The sequence below is a fragment of the Fundulus heteroclitus genome, unplaced genomic scaffold, assembly GCF_011125445.2.
Source record: "Fundulus heteroclitus isolate FHET01 unplaced genomic scaffold, MU-UCD_Fhet_4.1 scaffold_154, whole genome shotgun sequence".
Taxonomy (NCBI): domain Eukaryota; kingdom Metazoa; phylum Chordata; class Actinopteri; order Cyprinodontiformes; family Fundulidae; genus Fundulus; species Fundulus heteroclitus.
The window spans coordinates 397,016-414,485 of NW_023396566.1; the positions used below are offsets into that span (position 1 = coordinate 397,016).

General features: G+C 44.7%; 1 protein-coding gene across 1 annotated transcript; it reads left to right on the top strand.

Moving 5' to 3' along the window:
- The first annotated feature begins 12,978 nt into the window (after positions 1–12,978).
- LOC118558744 (protein asteroid homolog 1-like) lies at positions 12,979–15,538 on the top strand. The gene is made up of 4 exons (XM_036129309.1): positions 12,979–14,199; positions 14,736–14,943; positions 15,026–15,194; positions 15,322–15,538. The coding sequence occupies exons 1-4, from the start codon at positions 12,979–12,981 to the stop codon at positions 15,536–15,538; spliced, it is 1,815 nt and encodes a 604-aa protein (XP_035985202.1).
- Positions 15,539–17,470: the final 1,932 nt, after the last annotated feature.

Genomic DNA, 17,470 nt, shown 5'->3' on the forward strand with positions numbered 1-17,470 from the left:
CTCTGCCCAAAGCCGGAGATGTTCTTCAGACCTCTCCACACATCCCTGACGTTGTTCTGTGCCAGCTGCTCCTCCATCTTCTTCCAGTAGTCCTTCTTTGCTGGCCTGATCTTCCACTGGAGCTCCCGCTGGACTCAACGCTGCTCCTCTCTGTCCCCTGAGTAGAAAGCCCTCTTCTTCTGGTTCAGGAGGACTTTCAGCTCAGGGGTCACCCTGGGGGGGTTGTTTGGAAATCATCGTAGCCGTCGTGATGGCACAATGCTCTCCACACAGAAGGTCATGTAGTGTCATCGTGTAGGCACAATGCTCTCCACACAGAAGGTCATGTAGTGTCATCGTGTAGGCACGATGCTCTCCACACAGAAGTTCATGTAGTCAGTGATGCATTCAGTCAGGCTGTTGATGTCATCACCATGAGAGCTTTGAAACATGCTCCAGTCTGTGGATCTGAAACAATCCCTCAGTCTCTCAGTGGCCTCATCTGACCAGACTTTCACTGACTTCTTCTGTGCCTTTTGTCTCCTCACCAGTGGAATGTAATGGGGGAGCAGATAGACGAGGTTGTGATCCGAGCGTTCCAGTGGGGGGAGGGGGGCGGAGGTGTAGGCGTCTTTAACATTGGCATACAAAAGGTCCAGCGTTTTATTGTCCCTAGTTGTACACGTGACGTACTGGGTGAGCGTGGGAGGGTGGAACGGAGGGAGGCATGATTAAAGTCTCCTGTGATCAGCAGGAGGGTGCGGGGGTGCTGTGTTTGCAGTTTGTTTACTCAGCCACGGCATCCGCGGAGGGAGGGATGTAAACACCGGGCACGATCACGTGGCCAAACTCTTGCAGCAAGTAATAAGGCCTCAATCTCTCTCAGAATTTTGACATCTGAGCAGCATATCTGCTGCTTCACGTGAACATGCGTTGCGTTACACCATCTATCATTCACAAACACCGCCAGCCCTCCTCCTCTCTTTTTTCCGCTCTCCGCCAAAGTTCTGTCTGCGCGGATGAGTTTAAAGCCGTCTTGTGAGATCGCCGAGTCCGTTACAGTTTAATTTAGCCACGTCTCCGTGAAACACATAATACTAACGTCTCCGTACCTTCTTTGGAAACGGGTTAGTGCAGAGAAATCTAACGGTCCCCATGATAACCGGTGGTAAATAACTCTTCTTCCGCTTTGTTCTGCTGCCCCTGCAGAACAAAGCGGGGCCGCAGCTCGTAGAGTCAAGTAGTCCCAGGAGCTGAAAGGGGTCTCCCCTTACCACTTCAAAGAGTGTCAAAAGTAGCAAAAAACTCAGCACTAGAGTCCCAGAAGTATGCCTTTTCGGTGCACATAATCCGGAATGCCAGATACGGCATTCACTAATATTAAAAAACTCAAAAAAAAAAAAAATGGAGCGGGAAAAAAATCCAAAACTGTTTTACAGTTTTTACCGTGTTCTGATCCAACAGGCTGGTTATGGGTTTATGACTTCATTAGTCATTATAATATTATCATTATTTTCTAATGAAAATGAGAGTGATCATAGTGCTTCCTATTCCAGCTCATTAAAGTGATCAATTCAATTTTATTTATATAGCCTCAATTAACATCATATCATCAAGGCTCTTTCCAAAGTCAGCCTCCATCAGATCCTCCAGGTTGGTGAGAAAGTTTCCTCTCTAAGGAAACCCAGCAGGTTGCATCAAGTCTCTCCAAGCAGCATTCACTCCTCCTGAAAGAGCGTAGAGCCACAGTGGACAGTCGTCTGCATTGTTGATGGCTTTGCAGCAATCCCTCATACTGAGCATGCATGAAGCGACAGTGGAGAGGAAAACTCCCCTTTAACAGGGAGGAGAACCTCCAGCAGAACCAGAACCAGGCTCAGTGTGAACGCTCATCTGCCTCCACCCACTGGGGCTTAGAGAAGACAGAGCAGAGACACAGAAAGCTCAGAAGCTCACATTGACCCAGGAGTACTTTCTATGTTAGAGAAGACAGAGCAGAGACACAGAAAGCTCAGAAGCTCACATTGACCCAGGAGTACTTTCTATGTTAGAGAAGACAGAGCAGAGACACAGAAAGCTCAGAAGCACACATTGACCCAGGAGTACTTTCTATGTTAGAGAAGACAGAGCAGAGACACAGAAAGCACAGAAGCTCACATTGACCCAGGAGTACTTTCTATGGTAGAGAAGACAGAGCAGAGACACAGGAAGCACAGAAGCTCACATTGACCCAGGAGTACTTTCTATGTTAGATGGTAATAGTGGAGGATCTGCCTCCCCTGATGATGTCACAGCTAACAGAACGCCAGACCAGATGTACCTTATATGAAGAGACAAAAGACAGAGAACATGAAGTTAAAAGCTGAAATAACAACAAACAATGCAGATTGGAGAGCAGTAGGAGAACTCAGCAGAGAGAGAGAAATAGACCCTGATGTCCTCCAGCAGCCTAAGCCTATAGCAGCATAACTATAGAGGTAGCTCAGGGTAACATGAGCCACTCTGACTAGAAGCTTCGTCACAAAGTAAAGTTTTTAAGATTAGTCTTAAAAGTAGACGGGGTGTCTGCCTCACGGATCAAAACTGGGAGTTGGTTCCACAGGAGAGGAGCCTGATAGCTAAAGGATCTGCCTCCCATTCTACTTTTAGAGACTCTAGGAACCACCAGCAGACCTGCAGTCTGAGAGCGAAGTGCTCTGTTAGGAACATACGGGGTAATCAGAGCTCTGATATATGATGGAGCTTGATTATTAAGGGCTTTATACTTTATACAATAATAATGATGGTAATAATTTGAGGGATAAAAATTTTCTGCAGCTGTAACCTCAGTGAATGTGACCCACACTGAGCTCTGCAGATCACAACAAAGACCTGGACCAGCATGGTTCTGTGGGGGGGATCCAGGTGAATGTAATGGATCTGACCGGGTCAGAGCGGCAGGATATGAACCTGAAGCTGCTGTTCTTTGTTTATGGTGGAACTGTTGCTTTGTAAGTTTCAGTTTCTCAGGAACCATGTGACCAAACGGTGTCGGCCTCCTCCTCTGCTCAGAGAATAATCTGCTGAACTCTGATTGGCCCGTTTGGTTTCTGTGTCACAGAACTTCATAAAGTCATCCACAAACAGTGAAGTCGCTGTTATTCTGGAGAACCCAGAGGAGGAACATCACCAGCTTTATCTGCAGAATAAAGTGAGTAAGGTTTATTTGTTCCTCTGCTCTCACAGACAAACCATCACAAATCGCGAGACAGTAACAGATAAAAACAATTATTAAAGTTAAGTGTTGGAATAACAAACAATAAAACCCACATTGAAAGAACCCTGCGTCATTCTCAGGCATCCGGGTCAACAACAGCAGAACTTTGTTCAAGGAGAACAGGGAGGTCCTGGTGTGAAAACATCCAGGGAGCGAAGGTCCGGTTGCCTCGGTTCTGGCACAGTGGTTACAGTTTATGATAGAATTATTCTTACTATTTCTACATATTTTATGTTATTTACTATTTACATTGCATTTATCATATATATATTACTCTTTACTACTAAGAAGTTTTAAGGTTTTAGATCTCTCTCTTATATTTTTCAGAAGGCCTGCAGAAAGCAGAGAAATATGTTGTGACTGTGATCAGTGTTTTTATGAACTCTATTCAGCCATCTGGAGTGCTGCACTGTGTGAACTGCTTGGTTTTATCTCCAAGTCACAGTTATTTTGCTTATCCCTAACCCTTAGATTCACAATGGAACCAGAGATTCCTTTTCCTAATAAATAGAGAGGAGGCGACGGATTTGCTTCAGATCGGATTTGGACATCTGTATTAAGCATCTCTGTTCGATCTCCTTGCAACATTATTTGAAAACTAACCTCATTGTTGTCTCTCCTTCTGGGGTTGTTAATGAATGTTTTAGGAGTTTGAACCTGACATTTAATTGGTCCCTCGAGCCCAACATACAGGAGCATTTCCTGTCGGTGAAAAGTCAGTGATCACTGCATTCAGATCCTTTTTCAAGGGCCTAGTCCATTTCTCCTCTGGTTTTCTGACTGTTGACGGGAGGTCCGAGGGAGGATTGACAGAAGTGGTGAGTGGAGTTTATTTAAAGGTATGAATGAGAAATTGAAGGGTATTGCGCATAGAAGGGATAACGGAGTCCGAGAAAGTCCGTGATAACAAACCCTATCATCCTTGGCACTGATAGGTACACTAAGGGGTAACAGAGCCCAAAAAGTCTGTGTAGAGAAAAAACAAAATAGGATAACGGCGTCCAGAGAATAGGCTGTGTAATTCAAGGATAGGGCGGCAGTGTCCTACAAAATTAAAGTCTGCATTGTGTGTTTGTGTGTATGACTGGAAAATTAAATGCCACTAGGTATTTTCTTTTCATTTAAAAACAGTGGGATTGTAAGTAACAAGCCTTTGTGGAGGCCTAGCAAGAATTCTCCACTCGAAAGAGTTGAAGTGAGAATTACCACAACAGGTATTTTATTGTTACCCCACGGTGTAAAAATTCCAGCCTATAGAACACCCTATGTGTTACAGGTAATAAAAAGATAAAATACAAGATTAATTGAAATAAAAAAATGTAACAGTTTGACAGCCTTAGTTTAGAGATAATACACCAGACTTATATCTGGTTGAAAAAAGAAAAGCGAAAATTTAATAAAATGAATAAAAAAAGGAAACGGAACCGGAACTAAAAGGGCGTTGCACCGGGGAAGCGTTTACATGTGGGGACTGACTAGACACTTCCGTTATGGATAAAAGTGTTCTGAACTGCTAATAGCGACGTATAACTTTCAAAAATGGATAAGCGTCCAGGTGTCTGCAAGACAAAGAGTTGCATCCTTGAGGGACTGAAGCGTAAAACCCCGTGTGAACGAAACATTCGGGGGTCGAATCAAATAAATCATCATTCAGCAGAAAATCTGTTTGAACGAGACAAAGTAAAGGCTGCTGTAGGCGGGTCCTGCGCACCGACAGGCTCTCTTCACACATTTAGCTTTAAGTCTACAGCCAAGCTGGAATGTTTTCCTCCATCAGTCAGCTCATGTGTTCAATAAAAACTGTGATTAAGATAAGATAAGATAGGCTTTATTGATCTCACATTGGAGAAATTCACATGTCACATCGGCTCAGTAATCAGTAATCATAGGGAGAAGGTGCCAAATTAGGACAAGGTGCATCAGGTATATACAGTGTGTCCTCGTTTATACAGTGGATCAAAAAGAAGTACATAAGAAAATAAAAATACAAAATAGAAATAAGGCAGAGGATGTCTTATGTACATTCACGGTGACTTATATACATGTGTATTGACGTATATTCAGGTGTAATAGCAGCAGAAGTCACTTCTTTCAGGATTATTACACAGAGTGTATTAAATAGAATTGCTCATTAGTTATTGCACGTTGGTTATTACAGTTACAGTTACAGTTGTGGTTACAGTTATAATTACAGTTATAATTACAGTTATAGTGCAGCATTGTATAGTCTGGTAGCAGCAGGAATGAATGACCTGCGGTAGCGCTCCTTTTTACAGACAGGATGTCTAAGTCTGGCACTAAAGGAGCTGCTCAGCTCCTCTACAGTCTGGTGCAGGGGGTGGAAGGTGTTGTCCATGATGGATGTGAGCTTGGACAACACCCTCCTCTCAGCCACTTCCTCTACAGAGTCCAGAGAGCAGCCCAGGACAGAAGTGGCCTTCCTCACCAACTTATTCAGCCTCTTTCTGTCCCGCTCTGCGCTGCCAGGAGCCCAGCAGACGACAGCGTAGAGGAGGGCTGAGGCCACCACAGAGTCATAGAAAGTTTTTAGCAGAGGCCGGCTCACTCCAAAGGACCTCAGCCTCCTCAGGAGGTGGAGGCGTCTCTGGCCCTTCTTATACAGAGCGTTGATGTTATGAGTCCAGTCCAGCTTATTGTTGATGTGAACACCCAGGTATTTGAAACTCTCCACAGTTTCTATGTCCTGCCCCTGGATGTTCACAGGTGAGTGAGGTGGGGGTCTTCTCCTGAAGTCGATCATCATCTCCTTGGTCTTACTGGTGTTTAAGCACAGATGGTTCTTCTCACACCAGTCCACAAAGTCCATAATGACCGACTACCTCACTAACCGCCCTCAGGCGCACGTACTGAGGGCGGTTAGTGAGGTAGTCCATGGTCCAGTCAGCCAGATGTTTGTCCACCCCAGCGTCCTCCAGCTTCCCCCTCAGCAGCACCGGTCTGATGGTGTTGAAAGCGCTGGAGAAGTCAAAGAACATGACTCTCACAGCGCTCCCGGAGGTCTCCAGGTGGGTTAGCGCCCGCTGCAGCAGGTAGATGATGGCATCCTCTACTCCCATGTTGGGCCGGTAGGCGAACTGCAGCGGGTCCAGGGTGGGGCTCACCACAGTGCGCAGGTGAGCTAGGATGAGGCGCTCCATGGTCTTCATCAGAGGATGAGGCGCTCCATGGTCTTCATCAGGTGGGAGGTCAGAGTAACTGGTCTGAAGTCGGCCGGTTCCCACACAGGAGGTCTTCCACAGGGTGGGCACCACCCCCAGGCTGAGGCTCAGGTTGTAGATGTAGCTGAGGACCTCACAGAGCTCATCTGCACAGGTCCTCAGCAGCCTGGGGGGGATGCCGTCTGGTCCTGCAGCTTTCCTTTGTTTCAGCCTCATCAGCTGTCCTCTCACCTGCATTGGTGTGATTGTGAGGGGGGAGGAAGGTAGGACCGAAGGTGTGCATGGGTCTGGGGTTGGTGAGAGTTGCGGTGGGGGGATGGTAGGTGTCTGGAGGGCTGGTGGTTGGAGACGTGTGGAGAGTTGACGGCAGTGAGGGGGCCAGTGTGGGGGGAGTCAAACCGAGTGAAGAATGTGTTCAACTCATCTGCAGACTTGGTGTCTCCGTCTGCAGCCCTGCTGGTCCTCTGCCCAAAGCCGGAGATGTTCTTCAGACCTCTCCACACATCCCTGACGTTGTTCTGTGCCAGCTGCTCCTCCATCTTCTTCCAGTAGTCCTTCTTTGCTGCCCTGATCTTCCACTGGAGCTCCCGCTGGACTCAACGCTGCTCCTCTCTGTCCCCTGAGTAGAAAGCCCTCTTCTTCTGGTTCAGGAGGACTTTCAGCTCAGGGGTCACCCTGGGGGGGTTGTTTGGAAATCATCGTAGCCGTCGTGATGGCACAATGCTCTCCACACAGAAGGTCCTGTAGTGTCATCGTGTAGGCACAATGCTCTCCACACAGAAGGTCATGTAGTGTCATCGTGTAGGCACGATGCTCTCCACACAGAAGTTCATGTAGTCAGTGATGCATTCAGTCAGGCTGTTGATGTCATCACCATGAGAGCTTTGAAACATGCTCCAGTCTGTGGATCTGAAACAATCCCTCAGTCTCTCAGTGGCCTCATCTGACCAGACTTTCACTGACTTCTTCTGTGCCTTTTGTCTCCTCACCAGTGGAATGTAATGGGGGAGCAGATAGACGAGGTTGTGATCCGAGCGTTCCAGTGGGGGGAGGGGGGCGGAGGTGTAGGCGTCTTTAACATTGGCATACAAAAGGTCCAGCGTTTTATTGTCCCTAGTTGTACACGTGACGTACTGGGTGAGCGTGGGAGGGTGGAACGGAGGGAGGCATGATTAAAGTCTCCTGTGATCAGCAGGAGGGTGCGGGGGTGCTGTGTTTGCAGTTTGTTTACTCAGCCACGGCATCCGCGGAGGGAGGGATGTAAACACCGGGCACGATCACGTGGCCAAACTCTTGCAGCAAGTAATAAGGCCTCAATCTCTCTCAGAATTTTGACATCTGAGCAGCATATCTGCTGCTTCACGTGAACATGCGTTGCGTTACACCATCTATCATTCACAAACACCGCCAGCCCTCCTCCTCTCTTTTTTCCGCTCTCCGCCAAAGTTCTGTCTGCGCGGATGAGTTTAAAGCCGTCTTGTGAGATCGCCGAGTCCGTTACAGTTTAATTTAGCCACGTCTCCGTGAAACACATAATACTAACGTCTCCGTACCTTCTTTGGAAACGGGTTAGTGCAGAGAAATCTAACGGTCCCCATGATAACCGGTGGTAAATAACTCTTCTTCCGCTTTGTTCTGCTGCCCCTGCAGAACAAAGCGGGGCCGCAGCTCGTAGAGTCAAGTAGTCCCAGGAGCTGAAAGGGGTCTCCCCTTACCACTTCAAAGAGTGTCAAAAGTAGCAAAAAACTCAGCACTAGAGTCCCAGAAGTATGCCTTTTCGGTGCACATAATCCGGAATGCCAGATACGGCATTCACTAATATTAAAAAACTCAACAAAAAAAAAAAAAAAAAATGGAGCGGGAAAAAAATCCAAAACTGTTTTACAGTTTTTACCGTGTTCTGATCCAACAGGCTGGTTATGGGTTTATGACTTCATTAGTCATTATAATATTATCATTATTTTCTAATGAAAATGAGAGTGATCATAGTGCTTCCTATTCCAGCTCATTAAAGTGATCAATTCAATTTTATTTATATAGCCTCAATTAACATCATATCATCAAGGCTCTTTCCAAAGTCAGACTCCATCAAATCCTCCAGGTTGGTGAGAAAGTTTCCTCTCTAAGGAAACCCAGCAGGTTGCATCAAGTCTCTCCAAGCAGCATTCACTCCTCCTGAAAGAGCGTAGAGCCACAGTGGACAGTCGTCTGCATTGTTGATGGCTTTGCAGCAATCCCTCATACTGAGCATGCATGAAGCGACAGTGGAGAGGAAAACTCCCCTTTAACAGGGAGGAGAACCTCCAGCAGAACCAGAACCAGGCTCAGTGTGAACGCTCATCTGCCTCCACCCACTGGGGCTTAGAGAAGACAGAGCAGAGACACAGGAAGCACAGAAGCTCACATTGACCCAGGAGTACTTTCTATGTTAGAGAAGACAGAGCAGAGACACAGAAAGCACAGAAGCTCACATTGACCCAGGAGTACTTTCTATGGTAGATGGTAATAGAGGATGATCTGCCTCCCCTGATGATGTCACAGCTAACAGAACGCCAGACCAGATGTACCTTATATGAAGAGAAAAATGACAGAGAACAAAAAGTTAAAAGCTGAAATAACAACAAACAATGCAGATTGGAGAGCAGTAGGAGAACTCAGCAGAGATAGAGAAATAGACCCTGATGTCCTCCAGCAGCCAAAGCCTATAGCAGCATAACTATAGAGGTAGCTCAGGGTAACATGAGCCACTCTGACTAGAAGCTTTGTGACAAAGGAAAGTTTTAAGATTAGTCTTAAAAGTAGACGGGGTGTCTGCCTCACGGACCAAAACTGGGAGTTGGTTCCACAGGAGATGAGCCTGATAGCTAAAGGATCTGCCTCCCATTCTACTTTTAGAGACTCTAGGAACCACCAGCAGACCTGCAGTCTGAGAGCGAAGTGCTCTGTTAGGAACATACGGGGTAATCAGAGCTCTGATATATGATGGAGCTTGACTATTAAGGGCTTTATACGTTAGAAGGAGAATTTTAAATTCTAATCTTGATTTAACAGGAAGCCAATGAAGGGAAGCTAAAATTGGAGAAATATGATCCCTCTTGTTGATTTTCATCAGAACTCTTGCCGCAGCATTTTGGATCAGCTGAAGGCTTTGAACTGCATTTTGTGGACTTCCTGATAGTAAAGAATTATAATAGTCCAGCCTTGAAGTAACAAATGCATGGACCAGTTTTTCAGCATCACTCCTGGACAGAATGTTTCTAATTTTGGCGATATTCCTGAGGTGAAAAAAGGAAACTCTGGAAACCTGTTTAATATGGGATTTAAAGGACATGTCTTGGTCAAAAATAACACCAAGATTTTTTACTTTATTACCAGAGGCCAAGTTAATGCCACCCAGATTAAGTGATTGGTGAAGAAGTTTATTTTTTGAGGACTCTGGTCCAAACATTACAACTTCTGTCTTGTCAGAATTTAAAAGCAGGAAATTTAAAGTCATCCAGCTTTTGATGTCATCAAGACATGACTGCAGTCCAAGTAACTGATTGGATTCATCAGGATTTATGGATAAATATAGCTGAGTGTCATCAGCATAACAGTGGAAATTAATCCCATGCTGTCTGATAATTTTGCCAATGGGAAGCATATATATAGTAAAGAGAATTGGTCTGAAAACTGAACCCTGTGGTACTCCACAGGTGACCCTAGAGTTTAAAGAAGATTTATTATTATTATGGAGCTTAAGCAAAAATTCAAACTGAAGAAACTCTATTGCCTACCTCCATCCAATCAGAGACTCATCCGCCTCCGACGCAAGCCAATCAGCTTTGAACTGCTCCTCCTCGAAACCAATCAGCATCCTGGGTTCATCTTAAAAGAACTCCACATCCTCGTCTCAGCCTTCTGCTCAGCGAGCAAGCGGTGGCTGCGCCATGTCTGGTTTGGACTCCATCCCCTTCTACACCATTGTAGCAAGCTCCGCCTGGCTTTCCTAAGGTGCTGCTTCAACCTCGTCCCTTTCAGAGCGTAATTCCTCCGCACTCTTTGGGATTTCTCAGTCACTCCTTAAAACGGTCCGGCAGAAGACCACCATGTTGAGCCTCGTTCTGCCAGAAGTTTCTTTCCAAAGGGGAGTTTTTCCTCTCCACCTTAATGCTTGCTCATCATGGACAGTTCAGGCAACCTGCGTTTTTCAAGTTGGACATCTAGCTCAAACAGATCATCATATGAACTGAACAAACTTTGTTTATCTCCACTCCACCACCAGTTTCAGGCCTGGGGGGAAACATCCATATTCTCATACGCCTGCTTATGGATATAAAAGTATAGTTCAGCGTGAATTTTTCCTGCCGAGGTCTGAGCGCCAAACTCTTAAAATATTGTATCAATAAAATTCTTCTAATTGCCTTTTCTTTCTGTGTGAGTTTTTCAGATTGAAATGAACAAATTGGAATCTGTCCGACAGATAAGATTTAAACCAGCCTAATGCTTTCCTCTTAATCCCTACAGTATGCTCAAGTCTTTGTAGGAGAATATTGTGATCAACTGTATCAAATGCAGCACTGAGATCTAACAGGACAAGTACAGACACAAGTCCATTATCTGAGGCCATGAGAATATCATTAGTGACCTTCACCAGAGCTGCTTCAGTGCTATGATGAGCTCTGAAGCCTGACTGAAACTCCTCAAGTAGGTCATTACTTTGTAAATGTTCACAAAGTTGATTAGCAACTACTTTCTCAAGAATTTTAGATAAGAAAAGAAGATTAGATATAGGTCTGTAATTTACTAACTCATCTTGATCAAGAGATGGTTTCTTAAGTAAAGGTTTAATAACAGCTACTTTTAAAACCTGTGGTACATATCCATTTACCAAGGATAGATTAATCATGTCTAAAATAGGACCACTGATCAGAGGGAATACCTCCTTAAACAACTTGGTTGGGATTGGGTCTAACATACAGGTAGGTTTAGATGAAGCTAAAATTTTAGATAGCTCAGAAAGCTCCACTGCTTCTAAACAGTTCAGACACTGCGCAGGTTCTAAAGATTCCTCCAACGCTGCCTTACTTACTGAGGACGAGGTAATCATGTTTGGAAGGATGCCAATTATTTTATTTTTATTGGAATCAATTTTATTTATGAAGAATCCCATAAAATCATTACTGCTAAGAGCTAAGGGAATGGGTGGATCAATGGCGCTATGACTCTGTCTAAGTTTGGCAACTGTACTAAAGAGAAATCTAGGATTATTTTTATTCTCCTCAATTAACGATGAAAACTATGCTGCTCTAACTCTGCGAAGGGTCTTGTTATACAACAATAGACTGTCCCTCCAGATTAGGTAGGATTCCTCTTGGTGTGTAGAGCGCCATTTTCTCTCCAATTTCCTAACATTGTGCTTCAAGGAACGCAGCTCTGAATTAAACCAGGGAGCCAGCTTCCTGTGAATAATCACCTTCTTTTTCAAGGGAGCTACATTGTCTAATGCAGAACGCAATGACGAAGTCATGCCGTTTACAAAGACATCTATTTGTGAATGGGAAGAAACAACATTGCTGCTATCTGCAGGGCATTTCTGCAATACGGAGGATATTAAAAAGGGGACAGACTCTTTAAGTTTTGATACAGCATTATCCGATAAAGATCTACTATAATGGAACCCTCTTTTGGGGGTGGAGAACTCAGTGAGATTATACTCAAATGTTATTAAAAAATGATCAGATAGGTCAGGGTTGTGAGGAAATACTGTTAATTCTTCACAATCAATGCCATATGTCAGCAGGTCTAAAGTATGGAGCCGAGAGTGCGTCGGTTTATGCACATTTTGAGCAAAACCAATTGAATCTAGGATAGTTTTAAAGGCTACACTAAGGTTATCACATTCTGTGTCAACATGAATGTTAAAATCACCCACTATAATAACCTTGTCGGTGTTTATCACCAAATCAGATAAGAAATCTGACCACTGATCCAAAAACTGAAAGTAAGGGCCTGGTGGATGATACAAAACAACAAACAGAAGAGGTTTTGTTGCTTTGCAATTTGGATGAGGGAAACTGAGGGTTAAATGTTCAAAAGAACTGTAGTTATTAATTGGCCTGGGACTAATTAATAAATCAAACTGAAAGATGGTTGCTACTCCTCCTCCTCTTCCCACAGATCTGGGAATGTGGAAATTTGAATATTTGGAGCAAATTGACTCATTTATACTAACGTAGTCCTCTTGGTTTCTGTGAGACAAAATAAATAAATCTGATGAAAGGTTCTGACAGAGCGATTACAGTTTAATAATGGACCTACACTGGAGACGCTCCTTCAGCCTCAGGTTTTCATCCTCAGTGACCCGAGAGAAGCTGTAATAAAGGCTGATCTCAGGACAGCAGCAATATTTGATCAGATGAAACTAGAACAGCTGACATCTGGTAACAGGTCGGTTCAGATGTAAAATAACCTTCAACAGGACCCAGGAGCTGCTGGTCCGGGACGGTGCCAAGTGTTAAACTGTCTCCTTTATGTGTTTCTGGTAGAGAGAAGAATCCAAACATTCAGCGACCTTCAGAGATCATGGGTGTTAGGAAGATGAACAACTTGGTTAAACATTCAGAGGCTTTGGAACGTTTTGTGTTCAGCAACAGCTGGGTCATCATCGATGGTCCGAACCTCTACTATTCTCTGTATTTTAACTCTGACCCAAAGCTGGACCAGCAACATGGAGGAGATTACTCTGCGTTCAGAGAGCTGGTCTTGAGCTTCTTCAACAACCTGAAGAAGTGTAAGATAACACCGCTGGTGGTTCTGGATGGAGGCTCAGAACCTGGGAAGGAAGACACCATCAAAAATCGAATGCAAGATAAAATTCAAAAAGCAAAAACAATTTCTGAGTCTAAGGCCCAAAGCTGGGACAACATCTTACCTCCTCTGGTCAAAGACATCTTCATCCAGATCCTTCAGGAGGAGAAGATAGAGATGGAGCAGTGCCTCGGAGAGGCAGACCAGACAGTTGTTCGCTACGCCAATGAGAAGAAATGTCCGGTTCTGTCCAATGACTCTGATTTCTACATCTTTGATGTGCCGGAAGGCTTCCTTTTAATTAATGAATTTCAGTGGAGGAAAGTCGAGGAAGGAGGCATTCCTGCCCAACGCTACAAGATCTCAGCCTTCTGTGAGCGTTTTAATGTTGACCGTAACCACATGGCTGTCTTTGCTGCAATATCAGGAAATGATTACTCACGGTTAGAGGACAAGGAAGAGTTTATTAAACGATATCCTGAACCCCAGCAGCCTGGAACCCAGCAGCCTAAATCACAGCAGCCTGTAGTTCGTCAGCGAGCCATCCTCCGTTTTCTAGGAGATCTCAGGGGGAAGACAAATGAGGAGGCTGTGAGAGCAGCTCTACAGCTGGTTGGTAAAACCAGTGAGGAGGACATCAGACCTTTCCTGGAGTCAACTCTAAAATACAACGTGGACCAGGATCCACCTCGTCCCGATCTGCCAGCATGGGTCATCACTGCAGTTCAAGAAGGAAGTCTGACCTCCTTCGTCACCTCCGTGGTGACCTACAGGTCGATGACGTTGACTCCACTGGTGGAGGACTTTTCTAAGCCCAGCAGCTATGCAGCTTCTCTCCGTCTCCGACAGTTCTTCTACGGACTGTTGATAGGAAAGCAGCCATGCAGGGAATATGACAGGAAGTGGACCGATATGAATGATCAAGTAGTCACTCCTGAGTTACCAGATTGGACAGCCGAGGACCTGCAGAAGCTGGAGCTGGCACATCTGAACGAGGTAAAAATGTTAAAGGTTTAGTTAGATAAGTTTCACACTTAAGTCTGTGTTGAGTTTACAGTAAAACCATCTGGTGGCTCCTTACTGGGTTATCAGCTGAGCAGGTAACCCAGGTGAGGCAGCAGGGAACACCAGTGCATACAAACTTGGTGAAGACCTTACTAGCTTGATGAGCAGCCTCCAGCGTTTAAACAGCCTGTTCATGACTTCACAGCTGAAGGTATGGGTCCAGTCCAGCATTAAAGCGTCTAAATTGTTCTCCCTCTTTGGCATTAATCCCCTTTAGAAGGAAAAGCTTCCTCTATCAGACGGCAGATGTCTGCAGCAAACGCCGTAGAGCCTCACCAGGCAGACGACACCGTGCATTTATGTAACCGTGGACAAACATGCAATTAGTCCACAAACAGTCTTCAGATTGTCTTTTGTGGCTGAATAGTCCGTTCTAACCGTGTCAGGCAGGCTGTCCTAGTACCTAAAAACTGTCTCAGGTCTCAGATTCAATAAAACGATAAATCATGAACCTCATTTCTGTTCAGGCTCCTGAGGATCTGCGTCGACGCGTCTTGTATGAAGCTCTGAGATATTCCACCTCAGACACCGAAAACGTTCCAGACCGCCTGAAACTGCCGCTCTGTGTGACCCGGTTCTGGTTTCAGTACCGCCAACAGAACCACCCAGAGGCATTAAACGAGTCCTGTCTCCAGGCGCTGCTCCTGGGGTTTGTGTATGGAGAAGATGGTGCAGGTGAGTCTCCGTTCACCTGGATCTCACCTGAAGGCTCTGAAGGACCATCAGCAGCTGATATGTGTCCATGTTTGTTCTTCAGACCCGAGCTTCAAGGCCACGATGGATGGTCTGCTGCCTGGAAACCAGCCTGGAAGCCGCCTGAAGCTCGGTGTTGCTCATGCATTCAGCCAGTGGCAGAACTGCATGAGGCAGAGCCTCCACCTGAACCAGCTGCTGAGGTTCCCTCTGCCAGAACCTCCGTGTTACCGGTAAACCCAGCAGGTCCTCTGCTCCTCCCAACAGCTTCAGCTCTGACATGAGACCCCCCCCCAGCTGTCCTGACTGTCTTCAGGAGACAAAACGATCTTTAGCTGAACTGATGTTTCTGTGTTTCAGGCTCTACTGTGGACCTCTGCTCCACCAGCTGCAGAAGGTTCTGGAGGGAAACACCAACATGTTCTCAGAGCTGAGGAACCTGCTGGATGAGAAACACAGTGCTCTCCTGGAGACCTCACTGAGGATTACGGGTTCTCAGTTAGCTGGAGCCGGGCCCCCAGGTAGAGCCAAAGAATGGCAAACAGAGGAAAAAGAAAAAGAAGCAAAAAGCCCCTGAAAGCGGTGACAAGAAACAACGGTGAGAGACAGCAGATGTTCTCCAACTGTTGGTCCACATCAGAGGAGACCTTCGTCCTCTCGTTACCTTGTTGCTCTGCTTTTGTCTTTTGTTCAACGCCTGTTTTTAACCCCTGCTTTAAGCAAAAACCTTTTCTCTGTTTTAAACCCAACAATCAGTCCTTTAATAAACGCATTTATTTCACATTTAGCGGCTCTTTCTGCACACATGATGCAGCTTTGACTCCTTCAGGTGGGGTTAGTCTGTTGTTTGAAAAACAGCTTTGTGTCTCAGTCTGTTATGTTCTTCATCGTGAATATGATCGGTTTATTTCCCTTTATTATGGGTTCATTATCAGTTTATTTTGTGTTTATTTTCTGATTATCAATTTATTTTCTATTTATTGTCCAGGATTTTCTTGTTGATTATCTGCTTATTATCAGTTTCTTATCCGGGTGTTTTGTGTAAATTCAGATTACAGCTTTGGTTTATTTTGGGCTATCAGGACGACCTCCTCCTCTTGGTAAACAGTCAGGAGCTTCATCTTCTCCATGAATTTTTGTTGGACAACAAAGTTTATGTAGAGAAGTTTATATTTGTGGCTTTTTATCTTTTTATCATGAAAATTCCTTTTTAAATAATATGCAACTGTGTGTAGTGAAAATGAAACATCAAAAAGCCATCCCATTTACATAAAGAAATAAAATAAACATCAATCAGAAACATGTGGTCATTTCAACGAGATTCCAGAAAATCTCGTGAACTTCCTGTTAAATGAAACCAGAGAATTGTCTTTGTTGATGTGGGTAAAGATGAGGGCGGTAAAAACCCTTCAGGAAGGCCGACAGTAGTAAGTTCTTGTTGTCATGATTTGGGTTTTGGTTCACGTTTATTTATTTGATCAGCTATCAGGTTTTGGCTTCTTCAGCTTTTGTACTGTTTTAGGTTATCCGGTCTATGTTTATTGTTTTGGTTAAGTAGCTTATTTCTGCCTCTGGGTTTATTTCTGTTTTGAATTCTAGTTTAGCCTTTTTACTTCATTAGTTATCTGGTCCCTGTTTTAGCTCTGCGTTTAGTTCTGTGATCTAGTGTCCTGTCAGTTCTGTATTGCTCCCGCCTTCGGTTAATTACTTTAAATTCCGCTCACCTGTTTATCCGTCTATTTAAGCCTCACTCCCTCCTTAGTTAGTGTTCGGGTCGTCGTCAATTCATACCATGCGTGCATCCCCTGTTTTCCTGGTAAGAGCTCCCAGCGTCTTGATTCATTTTTTGTAACACGTTTTGTATTTTTCTGCCCAGTTTCTGTTTGTCAAGTATCGTCTGGATGTCTGCCTTACCCCTTTTTTGGATCCTGTCTGTTTGCCCGTTTTATTCCCTCAAATAAATCTCCGTAAAGAGCATTCCTAGTGTTGGTTGAATTCCGGATTCATCTCCCTGCTATTTCATGACACTTGTAGTCAGACTCTTTTCTAACGCCGTGATGTTTTTCTCTCAAAGAGGGGAAAAGTCCAGACAGATTTACAGATTTACAGATAAGTTTACAGGCTTCTGCAAAAGGGGAGAGAGAGCCGTTAGAAATCTAACAGAATACCAAGGTGTCTCTGTGGGTCTAAATGTTATTAAAAAATGATCAGATAGGACAGGGATGTGAGGAAATATTGTTAATTCTTCACAATCAATGCCATATGTCAGCACAAGGTCTAAAGTATGGAGCCAAGAGTGCGTCGGTTTATGCACATTTTGAGCAAAACCAATTGAATCTAGGATAGTTTTAAAGGCTACACTAAGGTTATCACATTCTGTGTCAACATGGATGTTAAAATCACCCACTATAATAACCTTATCAGTATTTAACACCAAATCAGATAAGAAATCTGACAACCCATCCAAAAACTGAGAGTAAGGGCCTGGTGGACGATACAAAACAACAAA

What these genes read in the sequence shown, in the direction of transcription:
- LOC118558744 (XM_036129309.1), top strand. Translation starts at nt 12,979, where the DNA reads ATGGGTGTTAGGAAGATGAACAACTTGGTTAAACATTCAGAGGCTTTG. An exon ending in AGCTGGCACATCTGAACGAG is followed by an intron (nt 14,200 to 14,735) that starts GTAAAAATGTTA and finishes ATTTCTGTTCAG; the next exon opens with GCTCCTGAGGATCTGCGTCG. An exon ending in CCAGAACCTCCGTGTTACCG is followed by an intron (nt 15,195 to 15,321) that starts GTAAACCCAGCA and finishes TCTGTGTTTCAG; the next exon opens with GCTCTACTGTGGACCTCTGC.